This window comes from Antechinus flavipes, chromosome 6 (genome assembly GCF_016432865.1).
Source record: "Antechinus flavipes isolate AdamAnt ecotype Samford, QLD, Australia chromosome 6, AdamAnt_v2, whole genome shotgun sequence".
Taxonomy (NCBI): domain Eukaryota; kingdom Metazoa; phylum Chordata; class Mammalia; order Dasyuromorphia; family Dasyuridae; genus Antechinus; species Antechinus flavipes.
The window spans coordinates 259,787,658-259,811,827 of NC_067403.1; the positions used below are offsets into that span (position 1 = coordinate 259,787,658).

At 55.8% G+C, this 24,170-nt stretch overlaps 1 protein-coding gene and 1 long non-coding RNA gene across 4 annotated transcripts in view; both read left to right on the forward strand.

Annotated features, from left to right (window-relative positions):
* ANO1 (anoctamin 1) overlaps window positions 1–20,079 on the forward strand; it is a 148,040-nt gene extending 127,961 nt beyond the window's left edge. The window contains exons 16-27 of the mRNA XM_051967318.1: window positions 25–99; window positions 6,226–6,300; window positions 7,728–7,929; window positions 8,015–8,126; window positions 9,433–9,490; window positions 9,975–10,075; window positions 10,381–10,517; window positions 12,479–12,631; window positions 15,829–15,881; window positions 17,828–18,012; window positions 18,207–18,312; window positions 19,585–20,079. Coding sequence (XP_051823278.1) covers window positions 25–99; window positions 6,226–6,300; window positions 7,728–7,929; window positions 8,015–8,126; window positions 9,433–9,490; window positions 9,975–10,075; window positions 10,381–10,517; window positions 12,479–12,631; window positions 15,829–15,881; window positions 17,828–18,012; window positions 18,207–18,312; window positions 19,585–19,839 — 1,512 coding nt within the window. The 3' untranslated portion in view covers window positions 19,840–20,079. The remainder of the gene's footprint in view (window positions 1–24; window positions 100–6,225; window positions 6,301–7,727; window positions 7,930–8,014; window positions 8,127–9,432; window positions 9,491–9,974; window positions 10,076–10,380; window positions 10,518–12,478; window positions 12,632–15,828; window positions 15,882–17,827; window positions 18,013–18,206; window positions 18,313–19,584) is intronic.
* LOC127541955 (uncharacterized) lies at window positions 390–2,952 on the forward strand. Of its 3 annotated transcripts, none has more exons than XR_007948512.1 (2): window positions 390–2,454; window positions 2,505–2,952. It is a non-coding gene; the product is annotated as an uncharacterized LOC127541955 (long non-coding RNA). The 3 variants fall into 3 exon arrangements; XR_007948513.1 differs by having other exon boundaries at window positions 2,542–2,952; XR_007948514.1 differs by having other exon boundaries at window positions 2,792–2,952.
* Window positions 20,080–24,170: the final 4,091 nt, after the last annotated feature.

A 24,170-nucleotide genomic window follows, 5' to 3' on the forward strand; every position in this document is an offset into this window, starting at 1 on the left:
CTGGCCCCTGGCCTCCTTCCACAGGCTCACCCGCGGGCGGAGTACGAAGCCAAGGTCTTTAAGAAATCCCTTCGGAAAGAATCCCACCAGCCCCGGGAGGTAGGTGCCCACCTGCCCGGCGGGTCGCGTTTATCCCGAGGGTCATGACCTTTGTGGGGTGGCCGTTGCCTTCTCTCGGGGCCTGAAGCTGGCAGCAGGGGGCTCAGCCGGAGGCACGTGGCAAGACGTGCTGGGTGCGAGAAGAGGTAATGGTAAGAATAGTGGCGATGGCCTGGCACGGCTACGTGTACACGCGTGGGAGAGAGTGGAATGCTCCTAGAGCACTTTGCACAGGATCTCTTATTTGCGTCTGATAACCCTAAGAGGTAGGTAATACGTCATCCCCATTTTACAGATGAGGAAAGTGAGGCTGAGTTTAAATAACTTGCCCAGGGTCACACGGCTGTTAAATGTCTGACATAAGATTTGGACAGTCAGTTTGCTGTGGGCCTGCCCTCAGGAAAGTGGAAATCTGGGGAAAAGATCTTGTTGATGCTGAAAAGTAAATACAAAACATCTTCCCCCTAGCTATAATGGGTGGGATGTGGAGGCAGGGAAGGGAGAGAGCTAATGTTTGGAGGAGGAGATTGGCCAAGAAAAGACCCTTCTAGATGTCGCAGCTGAACCGGGGCTAGAAGGGAGACCAGGGCTCCGAAGGAGGACAGAAGGAAGGTCATGGTGTGGCCATGAGGTCATTCTGGGGAGGACCTTAAATACCAACCAGGAGTTTCTACTTTGGCAGCATAACTTTTGAGCAATAGGGAGCCCCTGAAGCTTCTTGAACTGGGGAGTATCCTGACTCGCCCTGTGCTTTAGGGATACCTTGGAGCCCTGCTTTTGTTCTTAGGCTGGCCAGGCCCTCTTCAAAGCCTCATGGCCCCACAGAAGGGCCCCGGCACCTACAGCAGTCATCATTGTGCTGGAGGGGGGACTAGGAGCCAGTATCAGGATTGCGGCTTATGCCCAGAGCTGTCAGAATCAGCCCCGGGGCACTTTCGTGGGCTCTTGCCCATATTGACATTTGCCAATCGTAGACCTTCCCCCGACCTCCTCAAGGAGCCTTGAGCACTCCCTCATTCGGTCACGTCCTGAGGATGAACAAAGCTCGCCAGCTCTAAAATCGGATTTCCCATCAGCCTTTCCAGGTGCTGCCGCGGGGCATCCGGACAAAGTTGATCCCAGAATTGGGAGGTCCTTGCCCGCATCCCAAATCAGAGCCTTACCTTGTGCATGTCAACAAGCATTTATTAGGCACCTTCAGTGCTGAGTGCTGGGCAACCCCCCAAAAAAGGATACGTCCTTTTTGTCAGAGGATAAGGGGAGACAACTGTCACGGACCAGCTCGAGACCAAATGCATGCTGGGAATCTCAGAAGGAAGCCATTAGCACTAGGGAACCAGGAAGGAGTTCTTTGAGAAGGTGGGACATGAACTAAGACTTAGAGAAAGACAGGGAAGTCCAGTAGGTAGAGATGGGGGAGAGGGCAAGCTCTAGCTTGTGAAGGGACCTATGGGAGGCCAGGAGGTCAGTACCATGGAGTCACGGAGGGGCTAGGAAAGGCTTGGAGGGCCAAATGGTGTTTTATATTTTACCCTGGTGGCCACAGAGAGCTCCTGAAGTCTACTGAGGAGCAAACCCTTTTGCTGGCTGAGTGGAACTGGACTGGAGCGGGGGGACACTGAGGAAGGCAGACTCCCAGCTCTGCAGGGAGAGGCTCAGGCTGGCAGCCATCCCAAAGGGAACAAGGGAGTGTCTTGGAGAGGTAGAAACAACAGAATTCGGAGAAGGCAGAAGTGAGAGTGAGGAGCTGAGTTTGAGCACTCTCTGGGTGGCTGGGCAGGGTGGCAGTGCCCTCAACAGCCTGCTCAGTTGGACTGGACCCCAGGAGCCCCTTTGGTGTCTAGTGACTGGCAGCAGACGGAAATCACTAGGGCAAGATCCTTCCTCCAACTCGTTCCCTCGATGGTCCCCAGAAAAAGAATCCTCCCTTTGGCTGCCTTTCCCTCTGCCTGGAGGCCTCTTCAGAACATGGCTCCTTCCCACACAAGACCATTGTTTCCCCCCCCACCCCAGCTGGCAGGGCACTGCCCCAGCCCCAAACCATTCTAGAGTTGTTTTTTGAGCAATTTAAATGGTTTTTTTTAACAAGACTGAGAGGTTGGTAAAAAGAACAGCGATTTTAGTCGTTTTATTAACAAGACTGAGAGTTTACTAAAAAAAAAAAAAAAAAAAAAAAAAAAAACAGCGATTTTAGTTGTTTTATTAACAAGACCAAGAGGTTACTAAAAAGAACAGCGATTTTAGTCATTTTATTAACAAGACCAAGAAGTTACTAAAAAGAACAGCGATTTTAGTCATTTTATTAACAAGACCGAAAGGTTACTAAAAAGAACGGCGATTTTAGTCATTCGAGAGGTTACTAAAAAGAATGGCGATTTTAGTCATTTTATTAACAAGACCAAAAGGTTACTAAAAAGAATGGCGATTTTAGTCATTCGAGAGGTTACTAAAAAGAACGGCGATTTTAGTCATTTTATTAACAAGACCAAGAGGTTATGAAAAAGAACGGCGATTTTAGTCATTTTATTAACAAGACCAAAAGGTTACTAAAAAGAATGGCGATTTTAGTCGTTTTATTAACAAGACCGAGAGTTTACTAAAAAGAACGGCGATTTTAGTCGTTTTATTAACAAGACCGAGAGTTTACTAAAAAGAACGGCGATTTTAGTCGTTTTATTAACAAGACCGAGAGGTTACTAAAAAGAACGGCGATTTTAGTTGTTTTATTAGCAAGACCAAAAGGTTACTAAAAAGAATGGCGATTTTAGTTGTTTTAACAAGACCGAGAGTTTACTAAAAAGAACGGTGATTTTAGTCGTTTTATTAACAAGACCGAGAGGTTACTAAAAAGAACGGTGATTTTAGTCATTCGAGAGGTTACTAAAAAGAACGGCGATTTTAGTTGTTTTATTAACAAGACCGAGATTATTAAAGCTTTCGCTGTCTCTTCCCAATGTACTTTGTATTTTCCCGCTCATTTGTCTGGGATGAGCTCCTTGGGGTGGAGAACGGGTGTCAGCTCACCTGCCCTCCCTCCAACAGGGGCTCCTTGAGAGCAGACTTTGCTCTGGACTGGGAGTTCCCAGCATCTCTCCCGGCGCTGGCCCAAGTGCCTGGATGATAAAAGCTTGTGCTCTGAACTGAGTTCAGCCTAAGAGCTGAGCTAAGAAGAACCAGCAGCGTTTCTGAAGCACCAAAAGCTTGGCGGGCGCTTTCCGTGCGGTGTGTCTACCAACAAACTTGGGAGCTCGGTGTGCTTGTCGTTCCCAACATTCAGAGCAGGCCGCAGAGCCCACGATGGGTCACGTGGCTAGGAAGTGTCTGGGCTAGGATTCCGGACTGGGCCCCCAAAGCGCCTTAGATTTGGGCCATCTTGACCAACTCCCCCATTTGACAGATGGAGGAACTGAGGCCCTGAGAGGGGTCACCTGGCTGGTAAGTGGCAGAGTAAAGAATCTCATCATCAGCCCCAGTGCAAGAATGGGCCCAGACCTTGGTGCTCAAGACAGAAAGGAGCAATGGGATACATGGGAGTGACATTTCGTCCTTCCTCAATTGTGGTTCCAGGGGAAAGGGCTTGTGCCAGTGGAGAGCTGAGGACACCATCAGGATCTCTGCATCCAGTCCCTTCATTTTCCAGGCGGAAAGAGGAACCCCAAGGTCAGAGTGGTACAACAGGACTCGGGGAGAAGTACTCATGACCCAATCCCTGCACTGGAGCCTTCTCCAGGGAGCATGGGAGGAAGTATGAAGGAATTCTGAGGGGCGGAAAGTGCTGGGGCCGAGCCTGGGAGCAGCAAGGATTCAGAAGGAAGTGAGGGATTGTCCGGCAGTAGCGGGAAGGGATGGCGGGCCTTGCAGACAGGAGGAGCCCTGTGGGCAAAGGTCCCGAGATAGGAAAGGACCGATGGACTTGGATGCAGATTTCCAACTCTCACATGAGCCTCCACGCCTGGACAGCTCTCTTGCTGCTAATATGAAGATGCTGGCCTGAAGTCTGAGGCCTCTGGCAGCTCCCAGTCCAACAGCGTGTTCAGACCCCAGAAGGGCCTGGTCTTGCTCAAGGCTTCAGAATGAGAGGACTCCATTTGGAGGCTGCAGCCTCTAAGGTCCCAGTTTTCCAGCCCTGGCTCCAGCAGTGGAGATGAGCCATGGTCCTGCGTGGCAGGCTCGGCCCATTCCGGGATTGATCTTTCTTCTCAAACGCCTCTTCAGAGTCGAGCCCCTGCCACCCCTCAGCCTTTTGTTTAAATTGAGCTGAAGCAGAAAGTAGCTTTGAAGTGAGCAAGGAACAGAGCAACTCTCTGGTGGGGTGGGCGAGTAGGAGACAGCGTGGGTGGCACCCCAGTGCCCGCTCCTGTTTTTGTTGCTCCTTTTCTCTCCCTGCTCTCAGAAGCCTGGACAATTGCCAGAGGAGCTGGCAAACTAGTGGAGAAAAAGAGTCACAGAGGAGGTGAAATGGCTGCATTTCCTTTCCCGAAGGAACCAAAATGATGGGACGTTAGTCTAGAACCCAAGTGAAGGATCCCATTCCCCACATTCCCCTCCCCCAGCCAAGTCCAACTGCTCCAACTTCACTGCTCAACTTTCACATCGTCTCCTCTGCACCCAGCCGCCAGGGAGAGCTCGGCATCACGCGGCTGAGCCTGGGAATTGTTTTGGAAGGAAGGGCGACGTGAGTGGTTCCTGCTGCACGATGGATGTGTTTGACCCAGAGGACTCCTCAGCTTGCCCGGAGTGCCCTGCCCACCCAGCTGCCAGGGAGAGCTCGGCACTGCGCGGCCGAGCCCGGGAATCCTTTTGGAAGGAAGAGCGATGTGAGCGGTTCCTGCCATAAGCAGTTCCTCCCACATGATGGACCTGTTTGACCTGGAGGACTCCTCAGCCTGGAGTGCCCGTGCCCACCTAGCTGCCAGGGAGAGCTTGGCACTACATGGCTGAGCCCAGGAATTGTTTTGGAAGGAAGGGTGACGTGAGTGGTTCCTGCTGCATGATGGACGTGTTTGACCCGGAAGACTCCTCAGCTTGCCCGGAGTGCCCTGCCCACCCAGCTGCCAGGGAGAGCTCGGCACTGCGCGGCCGAGCCCGGGAATCCTTTTGGAAGGAAGAGCGACGTGAGCAGTTCCTGCCATAAGCAGTTCCTCCCACATGATGGACCTGTTTGACCTGGAGGACTCCTCAGCCCGGAGTGCCCGTGCCCACCTAGCTGCCAGGGAGAGCTTGGCACTACATGGCTGAGCCCAGGAATTGTTTTGGAAGGAAGGGTGACATGAGTGGTTTGACATGAGTGGTTCCTGCTGCATGGTGGACATGTTTGACCCGGAAGACTCCTCAGCTTGCCCGGAGTGCCCGTGCCCACCTAGCTGCCAGGGAGAGCTTGGCACTGCACGGCTGAGGCCGGGATTGGTTTTGGAAGGAAGGGTGACGTGAGCGCCTGCTGCAAGCAGTTCCTTTCACATGAGGGACGTGTTTGACCCGGAGGACTCCTCAGCCTGGAGTGCCCGTGCCCACCTAGCTGCCAGGGAGAGCTTGGCACTGCACGGCTGAGCCCGGGAATTGTTTTGGAAGGAAGGGTGACGTGAGCGGTTCCTGCCGCATGGTGGACATGTTTGACCCGGAGGACTCCTCAGCTTGCCCGGAGTGCCCGTGCTGTTTTTGCTGAGCCTGCTGCCCCCTTGCCCCCTGGCACAGTCTACAGGGATGTTTTACTTCATAAATGGCACTTTGATAGTTGAGAAAAACCAGTCCTCCAGCCCCCTCCAGGAAAGCCAGCCGGGTCGATGGAGTGTTTCTCAGTAACCGCGCTGCCTCCCGAGCATGATAACCATCTTCTTGGCTCTCGTGGCGAGAGGGGGAAATGAGCAGGTTGCACAAGGGGGCTCGGCGCCTGCTGGGCGAGGGCGGCAAACGGCCGTCTGACCCTCGATGAGCTGATTTCAGCCTGATCTGGAGGAGATAAACGCCTCTTCTGGTCTGAGGCGAGCCAGCTTCCCCTCGCTTAGGAGGGGCCGGAGCACGCGCTGACCCCCCCCCTCGGGGGCTGCCCCCCCGTTTTGTGCTCATCACATGCACAAGCCTCTCCTTCCCGCCAGGGTGGGGATAAGTGACTTATTTTTTATGTTCTAGGTCTATAAGGAGAAGCTGACGTGGAAGGACCGATTCCCGGCCTACATGACCAACTTCATCAGCATCATCTTCATGGTGAGTGATCGAAAACCAGGGGCCGGCCAGGGCCCGGGGTGATTCAGCAGGGAGCCCTTCTGCCAGGCTCTGGGGAGACGGAGGCAGAGAGCTCCCTTCCCTAGGGGCTTAGCGCTCCTAAACGTGGATAGGAAATGGAGGCAGATACAGAGCGGTGGGAAAAAGGGAAGCAGTGAGGGCTGGGGCAGAGGCTGGCGCTAGGGAGTCCCTGGCTCCAGTGCGGCCAGCTGAGGGAGGGCCCCCTGGCTCTGCTGGGAGGGAAGGCCCCAGGCAGCGGAAGCCACAGCAGGACTCAATCAGCTCTAACTAAGCCACCTTAGGATATTCCCTTGGTCCTGGAAAGTATAACAACAACAGTAATAATGATAATAATGTTTAAATGTGGCCTTGCTTCTGAACCTCACCGTGTGGACAGCTAGGTGGCGCCACAGTGGATGGAGCCCTGATCCTGTGGTCAAGGCCATGAGTTCAAATCTGCCCTCAGACAGGCACTAGCTGTGTGACCTTGGGCAAGTCACTGCACCCTGTTTGCCTCATCTGTAAAATGAGCCGAAGAAGGAAATGGCAAACCCCTCCAGGATCTGTCAAGAAAATGAGTTGGACTTGACTGAAAAAACAAAATAGCCCAGTAGATTGGGCTGCCCCACTTTACAGATGAGGAAACTGAGCTCAGGGTAAGTGACTTGCCCAGGGTCTCACTGCTCTTGCTGAGGCAGGATCTGAACTCACGACTTGTGCTCAGTGGAACTTCCAGTTGCTTCATGGTGAAGAAGCAAACCAGACAGTTATACCTCGAACCGATCTCCCGGCAAACCTGCCTCACTGGCAAGAAAGCTCGTTACGTGTAGCGCAGCTCAGTGGGAAGGACTGGACCTGCCTCAGACACTGACTAGCTGTGGGACCCTGGGCAAGTCACCAGCTTTCCCAGCCTCAGTTTCCTCATCTGTAACATTGGGATAATAACAGCACTTACTTTCCATGGCAGTTGTAGAGATAGTGGCAGCCTGGATGGGAAAGGCTTCAGGGCAGTCTAGTGGACGGCCAGCCAGCCTTAGAGCCAGGAAGGACGTGGGTTCGAGTCTTGTCCCTGATGAGTAGCAGCCGGCTGACCCCGACAGGTCATTATACTGTGGGAAAACTTCCTCTGGGTTGTCTGAATGCCCCATTCAGTAGAAGTGAGAACAGGGATCGTCTGTATCCCTCCCAGTGATTTGCATACAGTATAAGTCTAACCCTAAATGCATACAGTAAGTGCTCCATAAATGCTTTATTTCATGCTCCGTTCCTCAGGGAAGCCGCATCGGCTGTGGCCAATAAGGGCCGAGGTGGTCCACTTGGACCCCCAGCCCCGCCCCGGCTCACTCTGCTACCTCATCCGGTTCTCCGCGCGAGGCGGGATGAACACCCAATTTCTGTCTCCCTCCCAGATCGGGCTGACGTTCGCCATCGTCTTCGGAGTGATCATCTACAGGATCTCGACCGCGGCCGCGCTGGCCATCAACTCGTCCCCCGCCGGCCGGGCCAACGTGCGCGTGACCGTCACGGCCACGGCCGTCATCATCAACCTGGTCGTCATCATCATCCTGGACGAGGTCTACGGCTCCATCGCGCGCTGGCTGACCCAGATCGGTGAGTGGCGGGGGGCCTCCGGCCGGGGCCGGGCGGAAGCCCCCGGGCGGCGCCTCGAACCCCCGCCCTGCCTTCTCGCTTTCAGAGGTGCCCAAGACGGACAAGACCTTCGAGGAGCGGCTCATCTTCAAGGCCTTCCTGCTGAAGTTTGTCAACGCGTACAGCCCCATCTTTTACGTGGCTTTCTTCAAAGGCCGGTGAGCTCCACTAAGGAGAGCCGAGAGCCCCCCCCCCCAAGCAATTCCTCCCTCCCACCAGGGGTCCCTGCCAACACAAGAGAGTCCCCGGGAAAACACTGTTTCCCAAGATCCTTCGGGCTCCCACTCAGATGGAAACAAGCAGAGAAAGGCAAAGATGGGGGGTCCTCTCTACTCCCCCCTTTGCTTGTTCTGAACAATCTCTTGTTCTGAACCCTTGTTTTTATTGTGAGTTGGAGAAAGTCAGAGAGAAATGCAGAAAAAGAGAGACAGAGAGAGGAAAAAGAGAAGTAGAAAGAGAAAGGAGAGAGAAAGAAAGGCGGAGAGAGACAAAGACAGAAACAGAGAGGGGAGGGAGGGAGGGGAGAGACAGATGGATAGAGAAAGGAGAGAGACAGAAAGGGAGAAAGAGAGACAGACAGACGGAGAAAGGAGAGAGACAGACAGACGGAGAAAGGAGAGAGAGAGACAGACAGACGGAGAAAGGAGAAGAGAGAGACAGAAAGGGAGAAAGAGAGAGACAGACAGACGGAGAAAGGAGAAGAGACAGAAAGGGAGAAAGAGAGAGAGAGGAGAGAAACAGAGAGATAGAGAAAGGAGAGAGATTCAAAAGCCAGGAGAAAGAGAAAGGAGAAAGACAGAGAGAAAGAGACAGAGACAGACACAGAGAGGGAGAGAAAGGAGAGAGACAAAAGTAGAAACACAGAGAAAGGAAAGAGAAAAGGAGGGAAAGAGGGAGAAAAGAGAAAGACAGAGACAGAGACAGAGAGAGAGACAGAGACAGAGAAGGAGGAGGAGAGGGGAGCAAGGGAAGGAGGGAGAGGAGACAGATTGACTGGAGCCTGTCTTGACCATCACCGATTGTCCTGCCTCCCATCAGGCGGCCAGATCTTTATTGGGCGAGGGTCTGCCTTGTGGCTGGGCAGTGTCTGCCGAGAGCGGGGCGTGCTCCTGGGCTGCCCCACACCGTCTGGCCCAAGATGGCTCCGGAGCTGGTCCAGCCTCCGTTGGGAGGCAGAGCTCATCATCCTCCTGACCCCCAGCCCTCCCTTTGTCCTCCATCCATGGTTTTCTATCGGGGAAGATAAATGTCTTGCTTCCCTCCTTTCCCACCCCCCTAAGGGATGTTCCAGGCAGGCGGGGGCCAAGAGGAGGCCCGGGGGCCATTGTGGGAGCAGACGAGAGCGGGGAGATGTCCGGCCCCCAGCCCAGCTCATCGCTCTGGTCTCACCGGGCAGTGGGGGAGGGGGAGGGCCCGTCCCATGATGTCCCAGGAGCTCAGCCCATCCCCGCCTTCTCCTCCTAGGTTTGCTGGACGCCCAGGCGACTACCTCTACATCTTCCGCTCCTTCCGCATGGAAGAGGTAACGGCTCCTTGCCCTGGGCTCCCCCCCACGCTCGGGCCTTGTTTCTATGCCCTGAGACCTTGGGACCCGTCCTGGGGCAGCAGAGGGGAGCAGCGGAGCCTTAGCCAGAGGGCAGCGATGGCGGACAGTTGGCTCCTTGTCCCCTCCCCAGACCCTTCTCCCCCCATGTGTTATTGAGCTCGGGCCGTGGGTGAGACATCTCGGGGGGCTCCAGCCCCCAAACAGGACGTCACAAGCAGACGCCAGCACGCGTAGACCCGACTGGCAGCGGCGCCTACTGGGCACAGGACCAGACGCCCGCGTCTGCGGTCGTGGCCCTGCCAGCGGCTCCAGGCTCAGTCTCCCCAGAGGGACAAGCCCTGGGCCGGGGCTAGTCTTGGCAAGGAGAAGCTCTGCAGTGGCTCCGGGCCCGCTGCTCCCCAGGGGGGGAGAGAAGGGGGCGGGGCCCGGAGCCTGACGGGACCCTTCCTCTGTGTCCTAGTGCGCTCCCGGGGGCTGCCTGATGGAGCTCTGCATCCAGCTCAGCATCATCATGCTGGGCAAGCAGCTGATCCAGAACAACCTGTTCGAGATCGGCATCCCGTGAGTGACCTGCGGGGGGCGGGAGGGGGGCTCCTCCCTTCCCAGGCTGACTGGCAGCCCCCTGCCTGGGAGCCGGAGCAGGGGATCCCCAAGGCCCTTCCCCCAACGGCTGCTGACAATGGGGGTGCAGACCTGGGGCAGAGCCTCCCCATCCTTATCTCCTGGCCTAACCCTAACCCTAACCCGGGCCATCCAAGGTGGCGCGGCCCTTCGGTCTAGAAGTCTGCCTTCAGCGGGCGCTCCCCGGGCCCCCCAAGAACCCTCAGCTCTAGAAGCCACCTAACGGCCCCTCATTTGCCTTCCAGGAAAATGAAGAAGTTCTTCCGCTATTTAAAACAGCGGCCCTCCGACCACGAGGAGTCCACCAAGAAGCGCAAGCGCTATGAGGTGGATTACAACCTGGAGCCCTTCTCGGGCCTGACCCCGGAGTACATGGAAATGAGTAAGGGCGAGTGAAAGGGATGGGGGCGGGGCGGCGGCCCCGAGGGGCAGGGTGGGGGCCCGAGAGTCTCGGGGGGGCCCTGGGGAGGAAGGGGAGACCGCCCACCGAGGACAGAGGCGCCCCCGTCCGGCAGTTTTGCCGCGGAGGAATTTGCATAAAATTCCCAGGGGGAAGCTCTCCTTCCCTTCACCAAGGTCGTAGGGACTCAGCACTGGCCTCGAATAAAGCGATGGGGGGCTAGGACTTGGGGTCCTGGGGAGCAGATCTTTACAGGAGGGACTTGGCTCCTTGGGAGACGTCTGCCAAAAACTAGAGGCGACGATTCTCTGGTCACGCCCCCAGCCCGAGGCCAGCCCGTCCCCTCGGTGCCCCGGGCATCCGGGGGACGCACACGGGCTGTTTCTCTGCCTCAGGTTGGGGGAAGGGAGAAGCTGGCAGCCGCCGAGGCATTCTGGGGAGTGGCTCTCCCCTCCCCCAGCTGCCGTTTTAGTCAAACCGGGCCCGCTCTGTCGCTGCCATCGGGAATTATTTCCCGGAAATGCTGCAGGAATATGGCGCTGTTGAGGTTTAAAAAAGAAAAAAAGGTTTCTGCGCAGAGGGGGCGGTCAGTGCGGGGCCCGCGAACACCCGTGAGTGCAAGAAAGGCAGGAGCTCGGGCTCCAGCCTCATGGGGGCGCCACGTGGGAATAATGGGGCTGGCACGTGACCGCGGGGGAGGGGGGGCGTTTTCCAGATTCCCGGGCCCAGTTCCAGAGTAGCCCCTGGCGGGGGCGGCCTCTTGCTGCACAAGGCTCGTTACCCCCCGGGCCCCCAGGCCGTCATTGGTCCCGGCTCTGGGCAGCTTGGTGATTTGGGGGCCGTCTTCACCTCTCTCTCATATCTGGGGGTTCCGACCCCCGGGGCTTCTGCTGCTGCCTGAGTGGTTGCGCTTGTTGCCATGGAGACAGTGAGCTTGGGGGGGGGGGGTAGCGGTCCCTGGAACAGGTGTCGGGCTGGGCGTCGGCGGCAGGGCCAGTGGCAGTGTCGGCCTCACTTGCCCAGAGCCGGAGCCCACAGGTTCCTCCATGCCGAGCGCCCTGGGCCGGGGCACCGGCGTTACCTCGCCCATCTGGGGCAGCGGGCGCAGTGGGTGAAGGGCCGGGGGCTCCGATCCCTCCCCGACGCTCCCCCTCCGCCACCTGGGGCTCAGTCTGCCGCCCCGAGCCCGGGCCGGGGAGCCGGACTCCATGAGGGGTGGTCGCGATGCAATCTCGGCAGGCGGGAGGGAGGCGGCGACAGGGACGGCCCCCTTCTCAGCGCCAGCTCTGAGGGACGCGCCCGACGCTCCCCTCGGCACCCGCTGGAGCAGAGCGAGCGCAAGCAGCGAGCTGGGGCGGGGCCAAGGACGGGCTCCCCGGGGCTCCTTGTGCGGGAAAGCCCAGCCCGGCCCCAATCTCCCTCCACCACTTCCAACCCTTCGGGGGTTTGCAAACGAGCCTGGCGGCCAGAGAGAGGAAGGGCTTTCCTGGGGCAGCACAGCCAGGTCCGGGGGCTGTGGCGGGAGGTACCTCTGATGGCAGCCCCAGCTCCCCGCCCCTCGGGGCCTTAGGAGCCGCCAGACCCCGCCCTGTGAGTCTCGGGGGCTCGTCCCCACTCCTGTGGCTGAGGACCGCCTCCCAACGGCAGGGGGCGCCGCATCCCGGGGCCTGGCCGCAAGCCTTTCCCGTGTCATCGGACGTGACTGTGGGGGGCGCCGTCACTTCCGAAAACTCGGGGCTTTATTTATAGTTCTATTTTATTTACTTATGGTATAGCACGCGGCATATATAGTTGTGTGTGTACATGCACACGCAGATACACGCACACACGTTTACTTGTGTTACCTGTTTGTATGCGGGCGCCCGTGGGCACGAGTACACACCCCCTCACTCGCGCGCGCCCCTTCCCCTGCACACGATGCACACACGCCTGTTTCCCCGCAGTAATCCAGTTCGGGTTCGTGACGCTGTTCGTGGCCTCCTTCCCGCTGGCGCCCCTCTTCGCGCTGCTCAACAACATCATCGAGATCCGCCTGGACGCCAAGAAGTTTGTGACCGAGCTGCGCAGGCCCGTGGCCGTCAGGGCGAAGGACATAGGTAAGGGGCGAGGGGCCGCTCCTGGGCTCCGTCCGTCACGGGCGCTCCCCCCCCCCCACGGAGCCCAGGCTCGAGCGCGCAGAAGGGGGTGTCGGGGCCGCTTGTGCCCGGAGGCTCCGGGCTTCTTATCGCCCCCCTTCCCCTCACACACACACTGAGCCGCAGCTTCTCGCGGCATCCCCGGGGGGCGAGAATTCTGAGAGCTTCTGTCAGCCCCCGGCCCAGGGTGCTGTGGGGGAGGGGCACAGGAGGACTGAATGGGAGGGGCGGGGGGGGGCCTGCAGGAGGGAGTCACCCCCCGCCCAGCACGGCCTGCGCCTGACGAGGAGGGACATCGAAGGCGGCTCATACGCTTCGGCCTCGGCGGCCGTTTTCCAAGGGACAAAACTAAGGAAAAGAGAGGGGAGACCCCGGTGATGTCACTGTCCCTGTCACAGGAGAGGGACTAGGATCTTTTCCCAGGAGGAAGCTGCGTCCGCTTGAAGGCGGCTGCAGACCTGGGCCCCTCGTGGCTCCGCCGGCCGGGGCAGAGCTGGAGCAGGACCGAGAGAGCCAAATTCAAAATGGAAGCGAGGCTTCTCCCCCACAGAATCGGCCTGGACGGGAGTGGGCAGCCCCGGGCTCCCGCCCCGCGAGGTCTGCAGGGAAGGCTGGAGACCCCCAGGCGCTCTTGGGCAGCCCCGGGGCTCGAGGTCTGCAGGGAAGACTGGATGACCCTTCCCAGGGCTCTTGGGCAGCCCCGGGGCTCGAGGTCTGCAGGGAAGGCTGGATGACCCTTCCCAGGGCTCTTGGGCAGCCCCGGGGCTCCCGCCCCACAAGTTTCGCTGCCTAAAGCTGGATCACCGCCCCCAGACGTTCCTGGGCAGTCCTGGAGGCTCCCGCCCCACGAGGTCTGCGGGGAAGGCTGGATGACGCCCCCCAGGCGCTGTAGCTGAGACTCCTCCATGGCCGGCGGGCTGACTGCGGGATCCTGGGCTCGCTGTTCGAGGCTTCCCGGACTCCCAAGGGCCCCCTCCCCCGCTCTCTGTTGGACCCCGGCTCTCCACCCCATTCCCCTGAGGATCTCATCGGCTCCTTCTCCAGCCTCTCTGCCGAGCCCCGGGTCTGCGGCTCCTGCTGGAAGGCTCCGGCCGGACGGGCCTTGGACTCCATGGGCTAAGTCAGAAGCGCCTGGTCTCGAGCCCTCGCTGCTGTTTTCCAGGGCCCGTGGTCCTTCCCGACCCTTGCTCAGCTCGCCCTCTGTGGCCAAATCTTGTCGCATCTCCACCCGGTTCCCCTCGGGCCTCGCTCGGGCCTCCCTCAGGCCTCTCTGCTCTGGTTCCCGCCTCTCTCCAGATTCCCTGTCCTCCTCCTGCCCTCCCTGCCTCCGGGCTCTCTCCTTTCGGCTTCCTCGCTGCTGCCAGAAGGATCCGCCCACACCCGCTCTGACTGTTGCCCGTAACCAGGCGTATCAGCGCCTGCTCCGAACTCGGGCACCTGCTCGGGGCCCGTAGCCGGGAGCCGGCGGAGGGAAAGCCCAGGAGCGCCCGACTCCCCGCCGGCTCGCCCGTAGCCGCCGCACCGCACTTCCCGCTCTCGCCGGCCCGCGGTGGGCATCCGTGAACGTTCGAAGCTTAGGAGTCATCCCCTCCAAAGCCCCTCCCCCAGCCAAGTGGGAAACCGAGTCCTCTGCTCCATTCCTTTTTTGCACTTTTTAAAAGTGACTCCGGAGAAAGGACCGCAGGCCCTGCCCACGGGGACCCCGCTCTGTCCTGGAGGCCTCTGCCAGACGGCCCCAGGCGCAGAACGTGAGGAGAGCCCGCCAGCGACCACTGAACTTTACCGAGCTGTGCCGAGTCCCGCCTGTGCCCCCATGGCAGCCGGCCCCATCCTCCCCCAGGCCGAGCATACGGAGAGCCTCCTCCCTCTCTGTCTCTGGGCATGCGGATTCATGTCCTGCCCTGACTTGTCATCATTTTTGTGGGGGGACAGAGCAGCCCCTACCTGCCCAAGTGCCCTCCGGCTGTCCTGCCTAAGGCTCCGCTGCTCTGCCTGAGGGTGGGCAAGCGGCTTCCTTGGCTGAGGGGCCGTTTCTCCCCGAGCTACGGGCTTGGGGCCGGCCCTCGAACCCTGGCTCACCGGCTGACCCCGCAGGCTGACTACCCGGGCTCCTGCCTGCAGAACTCCCGCCCAGCCTCTTCTTCCTGGGCCTTGCCTGTGGAGGCCACGGCTGTGCCCTCCCTGGGAGAGGCCTTCATGTCGCGCCTGGTCCGCGGGCAGTGCCGCCTCCTCGAGGGGCTGAGCAGGGCCGGCCTCCCGCCCTCTCACCCCAAAGGTGCAGCCTTCCTTCGCCAGCCCGGGGCCTTCCTGGCCACCTGTGCCCCGCACTGCGGCCCGGTCCCGAGCCAACAGAACAAGAAGGGAGCGGCGTGGCCGTGGCGTGAGCGGCAGCAGCTGGCGGCGTCCGCTGGGCCCCCGCTCCTGCGGGTAATGAGAGGATGAATGATGCCGAGTATACTCCCGGGCTGAATTTCTCCTCCTGTGTTTACACAGGCCATCAGGCAGAAGCCCGCCCTCCCAGGCACCCCCTCCTAATGTAAACTGGCCGGTGGCAGGGCTGGGAATGATTTACTCGTGAGCGCCAGCCCGGCTTCCACAGCCTCCTCTACCTCAAGGATGGCCTGAGACCCGGCAGGCCCGGGGGGCCCGTCGGGAATTCCATCCTCTCCCCAGGCTGGCCCACCGGCTCTCGCTCCGATGAATGACCCGTGGCCCCCGGATCTGGCCCCGATCCGGTGGAGTTCTAGACCCTTCCGACCGGGCCCAAACGGAAGCCGGACCCGCCTGTGTTTATATTGAGAGACTTTTCTAAGCAAATAATCGGTGTCAGCAAGGGCAGCTCTTCCAGAGCACTTACTGGGGAGAAGGCGGCCGGGAAGCCCTTCAGAGGGGCCGCTTCCTCCCAAACAGCAGATAAGCTAATTACCAAGTAGGGTCTGGCATTAAAGCAGGTTCCTCAAGAGCCCCTCCTCCCGACCCTGCCCTCGCTCCTGTTCCGGCCTATCCCACCCCCACCCCACCCTACTGTGGAGGAGCAGATGGGCTGCTGTCGGAGCTGGTCCTCAGCCGGGCCACACTGGCCACGTTGGGGCACCTTGGTGAACTCAAACACAGAGGCCCTCACTCTAACCTCATCTGGGGCTTTTTTCTTCCTCTAGGCAACTGGTACAATATTCTACGATGTTTGGCAAAACTGGCCGTCATCATCAACGTAAGTGTAGTGCCCGGCCCGGGAAGGGAGGGCTCTGGCGAGGGCCTGGCTGGGGGGAGAGGGGGGGTGGTGCATGCACGAGGAGGAGCCACTGTGGGGTCCCGTTTCACCCCCCGAATGGCCGTTTGACTGATGGGAGGAGATGAGCTCACTGGCCTTCACTGGCCTTTGGGTTTAAACCTGGATCAAAAACTGATTCCCCTCCAGCCCGATCTCTTGAGATCCTAGCTCCAACTGGGGGGACCTTAGAGACCCTGGAGTCTAAGGGCTCGGGGTGAGTGAGTTGCCCCACATCACACGAGCATTTTAGCTGGATTCAAACCTGGGGCTTCCCGGCTCCGCCCGGCTGTCTGTTTTAGTACTGACAGGGAGTTGCCTACATTGCGAATAAAAAACAAACCAAACTTCTTTTCCACAAGCTCAGGAAGAGGCCATAGGATTCAAAGCTAAAAAACTTTAGAGGTCAGATAGTGGAGACGGGGAAACTGAGGCCGAGAAGAGATTGGCCCACGTTCCCATTCGTCACCACTGCTGCAGCTGAGGACGTTCCATGCTGTCCCCTCTCACCCCCTGCGCTGCCCTCAGAGAGGCTGGGTACTGGGAGAAGAGCTGGGCTTCTCAGGCTCTCTGTGGTCCTGTGCCCGGTGTGCCACAGCTCTGCCCCGTCTGGGTGGCCCCCATATTCTGGCGTGCCACAGGTCTCCCATCCCTTCAGCAAGCCGGGGTCCGAGGAGGCCCGTGCTGACGGCTGGCAGCCCGCAGAGCTCTCCCTCTCCCGGGGGCTCCTCACCGCTGCCACTTTGCCGATTTCCTGCCGGATTTTGTAGCCACGGCTTCCTTGCCTTCCTCGCTGCCAGGCTGGCTGTTCCCTTCCCGCCTCCCGCAAGGCAGCGTTGGCAGACTCCTCTCCTGGGCTCTGCTAGAGGGAGGTTTATGGTCACTTTGCTCGGGCTCCAGACCAGACTCCTTGGAAAGGAGAGACCCGCACTTAGCTTCGGGCCTGGCTGCTCACACACAGCCTCCTTGGCCAATTCCCTGCACCTGCGGGAGGGTGACAGCTGGGAAATGTCCTTAGAGCCCCATGCCCTCCAAGCGAGGCCGGTGGCCTCTTGCCCAAGGAGTCCAGGGGTTTGCTAAGCCTGTCCTTGGGGCAATCAGCAGCGACTTACACAATCTACAAGACAGACACCTGTTGTGCCCGAAGCCCAGGGAGGCACCCAGCCGTTACCCTAACGCTATCTTCTGAGAAATCTTATCTAAAATAGATTGGCAGGGTGCCCTCGGGAAGCCCGAGGCGGCTCTGGAGCTGGAAGAGCTGTGTGTGGGTGCCGCCTCCACGCCAGGGATTCCCCAAAGCATAGACAGAATGGGCCCCCTTCTTGCCAGGGTGTGGTTTGAAGAGCAACCTCAGTTTCCCTCACTGGCCTTTTCCCAGGGCTAACATTTCCCCAAGACTCTAGGCCTCGTTCCGATAAATAGTCTCCAAGGACAGGCAGCCATTATCAGCCCAGCTGGGCTGGATTTATCAGGTTCATGAGGGTTCTGAAGAACTTGGATAAAGGATCAAGGAGTTTGGGTCGGGGGATGGAAGAAGACCCACTATGGAACACAGCTTGGGTGTTGGGTTGGACAAGGAGATCTGGCATTGGGGAACTAAAGAGCCTGGAGCATTGGGCTGAGGCGTGTGGAAACGAGAGGGCATCTTCAGAAAGTGATTATCTTCTCCTTCCCCCTCTTCTTCTTCCTCTTCCCTTCCTGTTTTTCCTCCTCTTCCTCCTCCCTTCCTGTTTTTCCTCCTCTTCCTCCTCCTCCCCCTCCTCCTCCCAAGGGTCTCAGTTCATTAAGGAGATCACAAAATGGGAGCAGAGCAGGTTTGTCAGGGCAAGTCCTAGGCTAGGATTCCGAGGGGTATCTTTGTGCCTCTGACTCTTCCTGTGGCCTCCCAGGCGTTCGTCATCTCCTTCACCTCAGACTTCATCCCCCGCCTCGTGTATCGCTACATGTACAGTGACGATGGCTCCATGCACGGCTTCGTGAACCACACGCTCTCCTATTTCAACGTCACCGACTTCCAAGCGGGGACGGCCCCCAATGATCCCATGGATCTGGGCTATGAGGTGCAGATATGCAGGTAGGAAGTTAGAGCAGCCCCTTGAAAAAGAGGCAAATGAGCCCCCGGCAGGGGACATTCTGGCCTACCTTGGGGTTGCAAGCATTGGAAAGAAAGCGGACCAGAGCATCTCACCTTCCCCCCCACACACACCTTGTGACCCAGCTGATGGAGGCAGAACTCCTCATCCTCAGCATGGCCATCTCTGTCCACAGGTATAAAGATTACCGAGAGCCTCCTTGGTCTGAAAACAAATATGAGTTATCCAAGGACTTCTGGACCGTGCTGGCTGTCCGACTGGCCTTTGTGATAGTCTTCCAGGTAATCTTGGCCTTTTTATGGTTTTTACAGATCCAGAAAAGGAGTTTTCCAGACTCCTCCTGTGGTGTCTGTTAACAATCATGGAATCACGAGTCCCTAGGGAAGGTCTGGGGCCGTCCCAAACAGGAATTCCTTCTCCAATCTCTTCAATAAGGGACCGTCCAGCCTTTGCTTAAAGACCTCCAGTAAGGCCGGACTCACCTTCCTTCTAGGGACGCTCTCATTGTTAGAAGTCTCCTCTGACAGGGAGCTAAATCTGACCTTTCTCTATATTTTTTATTATAGCTTTTTATTTACACGATATATGCATGGGTCATTTTTCAGCATTGACAGTTGCAAAATCTTTTGTTCCAATTTTTCCCCTCCTCCCCCTCCCCCGATGGCAGGTTGACCAATACATGTAAAATATGTTGAAGTATAAGTTAAATACAATCTATGTATACATGTCTAATATATGTATACAGTTATTTTGCTGCACAAAAAGACGCAGACTTTGACAGTGTCCAATTAGCCTGTGAAGGAAATCCAAAATGCAGGCGGGCAAAAATAGAGGGATTGGGAATTCTGTGTAGTGGTTCATAGTCATCTCCCAGAGTTCTTTCTCTGGGTGTAGCTGGTTCAGTTCATTACTGCTCTATTGGAACTGATTTGATTCATCTCATTGTCGAAGAGGGGCATGTCCATCACAATTGTAAATCTGACCTTTCTAGAGCCACTTTTAGGCTCCTTGACAAGTAGAATTTGGGAAGCTTGGGAATAGGCTCAGCCTTCGAATCCCTCCCTGAGGTCATAAGGGAGAGTGGCTTCTTAATGGCCCGAAATGAGTTCTCTTGCACCTCAAAGATCCTCCTACAAAATCCTCTCATGCTTCCTGAATCCTCGGGGGAAGGTGCCATTAAATATAGGGCAGAGAGATGGGAGGAGCGTGAATCACTTTGCAGAAGAGCTTTCAATCACCTCTTGCACGGTGATCTTGCACCAACTTCAAGGGAAAAGAAGGAAGATTCCCTTCTCCCTCCCCCTCCTCCAGGACCTCCATCCCTTAGAAAGTTTAACAGAGAACTCAGCTTGTCCCAAGCAACATGCCCGGAGAAGAAAAGCGCAGACTGTTTTTCTGAAATCCTACCGAGTAGATGACTTTCTACTCATTTATCTGTCGCCTTCAAGGGATCATTCAGGAGCCCAGCAGAGGGTCAAAGCTTAGGGGTCCCCGGGCCTGTGTCCTCATGACGATGATTTCCCTTCCCTCCTCCTTCCTCTCTCTCCTCCCAGAACCTGGTCATGTTCATGAGTGACTTTGTAGACTGGATCATCCCCGACATTCCCAAGGATATCAGCCAGCAGATTCACAAGGAGAAAGTCCTCCTGGTGGATCTCTTCATGAAGGAGGAGCAGGGCAAGCAGCACATGATGGATATCTGGAAGGATGTCCTCCCGAGTGACGGCCACAGCAACCACAGCCCCACATCCTCCAGGACCCAGAGAAGTAGCACGACGTCCAAAGGTTCCTACAACGTGGCGGTTTAGCAGGAGGGAGGCCCAGATTTCCAGAACCCTCACTTCCAGTGAGAGTCACTCTGCCTGCAATGCAGTCTGCTCCATGGACAGCCTGCGGCAGGGCCCAGAGTGAGCCAAAGCCTGGGGAAACCCTCTTCTTGCAGAAATGGAGGACCATGTCCAATGGGACACTTTTTACTTTTCCTTTTTATTTTTTTGCACAAACTGTAATGCAGGGACTGACTCTCTCTCTCTCTCTCTTTCTCTCTCTCTCTCTTCTCTCTCTCTCTCTCTCAAATTCAAGGTTAATAAAAAACAAAAACAAATAGTTAATGATGATGCTCATAGGGTCAGGCAGGTACTTAGTAGAAACAGTTCTCTAAAGACTCAGTAGTATCTTTTCTCCTGAAAGATGAGCAGGGGTCACGGGAGGAAAAAAAAAACCTTTTTCACTTTTTTGATGCCTTAAGATGTAAACCAAGCAGTTTTCCAACATACAAGGCCTGAGCTGTTGGATCACAGACTAGCTTTAGAGGGGGGTTTTCAGAAGGAGCTGTCAGAGCAGGGGAAGGGACTGCATTTCTCCTCAGACCTGTTCTTCATATGGGCGCTTTCCAAGCTGCCATCCAAGAAAGCCCCGTGCTCACCCGTGCAGGCAGCAAGGGATTGAAGTCTGGCCTTCAGAGGCCTGGACGTGGTGCATGCTGGGAGGAAGAATTGAGCATGGCCCGCCGTGGCAGGATGGGACCCCAGACCACCCTCTCTATACCCCAGGGGCGAATCGCCATCCAGCTTCTCCTCCTCCCCTTATCCACCCCCCTTCCCCATTCTTTGTCAAACCCCAGACTGCCCTTCATTTTACCTTTAGTTCCGATGAAACCACACTGACACAGGATTATTAGAAGTGAGGCATCTTGAGGGGTATTTTTAGAGGCATTTCACGTTTTAAATAGAAGTCTTACCGACTCAGTCCAGAGGAGACAGTCTCAGCTTCATGGTATTTATTGGTTTTTAAAATAAATTATGGGGTGAGATTGATTTTTTTCCTGCAGTTGGTCTAAAATGTACCAGAGGTGGATGGAGTTTATTATGTTAACCAAATATCTCTGAAAGGCATTTAAAAGATTGTTCCTACCAAAGATTTTTATTAATAAAGGGCTTATATTTTGGTAACATGCTCTTCTATCTTTACTTACAGGAATTTCACTAGTGTACAACAATCATTTACAAGGCTTGCTCTACACACACACACACACACACACACACACACACACACACACACACACTTCTCCTAAGTGCAAGGGTCTTTTCCACATATACGGAGGCTCACTAGTCCGAGATTTCCAAAGGGCGGATCCAATCCGAGAGAATAATGAATGTAGCCACCCATTTTCCAGTTCCCTGCGTGATGTCCTGATGTTTGTGTGAGCAGCAGGCAGTCTCTGTCTCCCCCCACCCCCCACCAAGGGCTCCAATACTTTTGTTATTTGCCGAAATTGTACAAACGGATGCTTATTTTTCTCTTGTACAGGACGTTGTTTGACATAGGTTTTTGTATATAAATATTGTATTAAAATTAGGTGATTACCCCAAAAAAAATCATTTCATGGAAACTATTTTTTAAAAAAGAAAAGTAAATGTACACAGATCCATGTAGCATTTTGGCTGAGCATTTATTTGAAATAAATTTAAATGCACAATCCATTGTTAAGTCGGAGACCTTCCGTTGCCCCTTTCTCTACAGTAGATTTGAAAGGCAGCCTGGTTGTTCATCCTTCCTTCTGGATTTTGGGTTCATGTCGCATTTGGCTTGATGTCTTACAGGTAGTGGATTTCCCTTCATTGGATGTCTCTTGTCACAGGCTGGGGACCAATTAGTGGGGATGTTGTGGAGCAGTATTTTTGTCCGAACCCAGGTCGGACTAGGCAACATTTGTGGTTCCATCCAGTCTAGGGTCGATTAGACCTGGGAGGTCTATTTATTTTATGGGGATGGGGCAAGATTTAACAGTTCTGAGATTCTAAATCTCCTAAAACCAGAGCCCTCGTCACCATTAACCCTAATCGGGTCAACAAGCAAAAGATCGTTCTGGCTCTCAAGGGTGAGACAACATGCAAACTACTACACACAGACAAGTTTCAGATGGAAGAAACTGGAAATGACGATTCCATCTTCGAGTGTGGTCGGCCCTCAGTGCGGCCACAGGATTGCGTCACATGGGGGTTGTCTGTAGACTGAGTGTTCCCCTCATCTGAGCTGGAAGCCTCGGGAGGGGAAATCTGTCTGAGTGCCTCACTTTTGGAAGGAGAGGCCAGAGACCAAAAGAGACTTTCTCTGATGTGGGAGGCTCCATCCCAGCAGCCGAAATCACTGTCCGGAGTCATAGGACCTGGGCAGGAGGCCTTCAGATGTTCTTCTCTATGTTGCTTCCTTTAAAAGTAGAGGGCACAGAGGCTAGAGCACTGGCCCTGCGTTAATCCAGCCTCGCATGTGATCTTTGGGCAAGTCACTTAATCGCAGTTGCCTCACACACAAAAATCGAGTGCCGATGGGGCTAGGTAATGGAAGCTTTGAATTGTGGGGAGTCATGATTTCTACTGGGGTGTTACTTACCTTTCATAGGCTGAGCTCTAATTTAGCACCTACTGTGTGCCAGACACTGCTAAAAGGAAGCATTCCCCAGCCTCAGAGAACTTACGATCTAGTGATGGAGAAATATGGACATATATACGTACCTACTAGCTGCTGATAGTTTTATGCTGGGAGTGATTTTCTGGGCACACCTGAGGGGGCAGTTCTGAAAGAAGCTGTGGCAGGGGGGAAGGAGGGAGGGAGAGCTTCCCCAGAGGGCAGAGAGGATGCCCAGGTACACTCCTGCTGGGGAGGGGCTTTTGGATGAGCTTGTCCCTAGGGGATGCCAGTCTCCGACATCCTCACCATTGCCCCTCCAGCTTTGCAGATGACCCAGAGTTGGGAGGGTCAGCTAAGGCAGAGAAGATAAACCTCTCCCATCCAGATGCTGTGTCCAGTGGTTTCTCCCTAGAGAAACTTGTGGAAATTTCTCTGCTAATCCCATTCCTGCATCTTCCAGGGTTCTTCCTAAAAGCCAAAAGGTATCCATGGGAAGCCACCAGAATCCCTCCCCAGGAGCTTCTTCTAGCTCAGTAAACCTCCTTTCCACACTCCCCCCATCCAGGCAGGAGTTCACCTCCCTCCCAGCATCCTCTGATCACCCTCGACCCCATTTCGACAGAACTCTCAGAGTTGGTACTGACCACCCCGGCCAGTTCTCCTTCCAGACAAAAATATTCTAACTAACCCCCGGATATAACTATTCCCGGACGCTTTCTCTGTCCCCCAATAACTCTCTAGTCTTAAAACCTGGCCATGGACCAGATCTTGGACCCTCTACACTGATGAGAAACATCCAAAGGCGTCACAGATGTCTCCTTGGAGCTCGACAAGCTCCCAGGATATCTCCATACAGTAGCCATCTTCCTCCCCCTGGTGTTCAACCTTAACAGATGATGCTGACTCGGTAGGAATACTGGGAAATTCTCTCCTAAGGTTCAACCGCCGAGGAGCAGAGTTGAGAACAAAAGTTTCTGTTGCGAGACCTGAGGATTGGAACAGGTCACACGCCCATGTTGCTGGGTCATGTCCAATCCCTCATGACCCCGTTTGGGCTTTTCTTGGCAGAACCGGAGTGAGGACAGGGATCCGGGACTACTCTGCAGGACTTAGGGTGGACAATCCCATCCCTCACAGAAGAAACCGATTTGTCTGAATTCAGATTGACTCACACCCTCTCTCTCTTTTTAAACTTTATTTTTCTTCAGGTTTTTTTTTTTTTATTAGATTGGGAGATCAGTGTTTTCTTTCCCAACATGACTTTTATGGAAATGTTTTGCAGAGGCGCTGGAATGGTTTTGCCATTTCCTCTGCCAGTTCATTTTACAGAGGAGAAAACAAGCAGACAGCTTTACGTGACCTGGCCAGGGTCACACAGCTAGGGAGTGTCTGAAACTCGATTTAAATTTAGGAAGGTGAGTCTTCCTGTGCCCCCAGCTGCCCATTCCCCCAAAGAGTGAATCCCAAATGTCCTCAGCGCTGTCTTCCTCCCACTTTGCAGCTGCTCCTAAAATCAAGATCTCCTCTAGCTGGTATTTCCACTCACCCCAAGTGCATAATCATAGAGTGCTCCTTGGGGGGGAAAGGGGGGAAAGGGGGGAAGGGAGAGGTACCTGCCCTGGTTCTTCTAAGAATGTGTCTAAACTTGGCCCAAAGCAAAAATACAGTGTTAGCAAGTCGGCTAATTCAGGACCCCAAACTCCCTAACATTCTGGGGAAAGTCCATGGT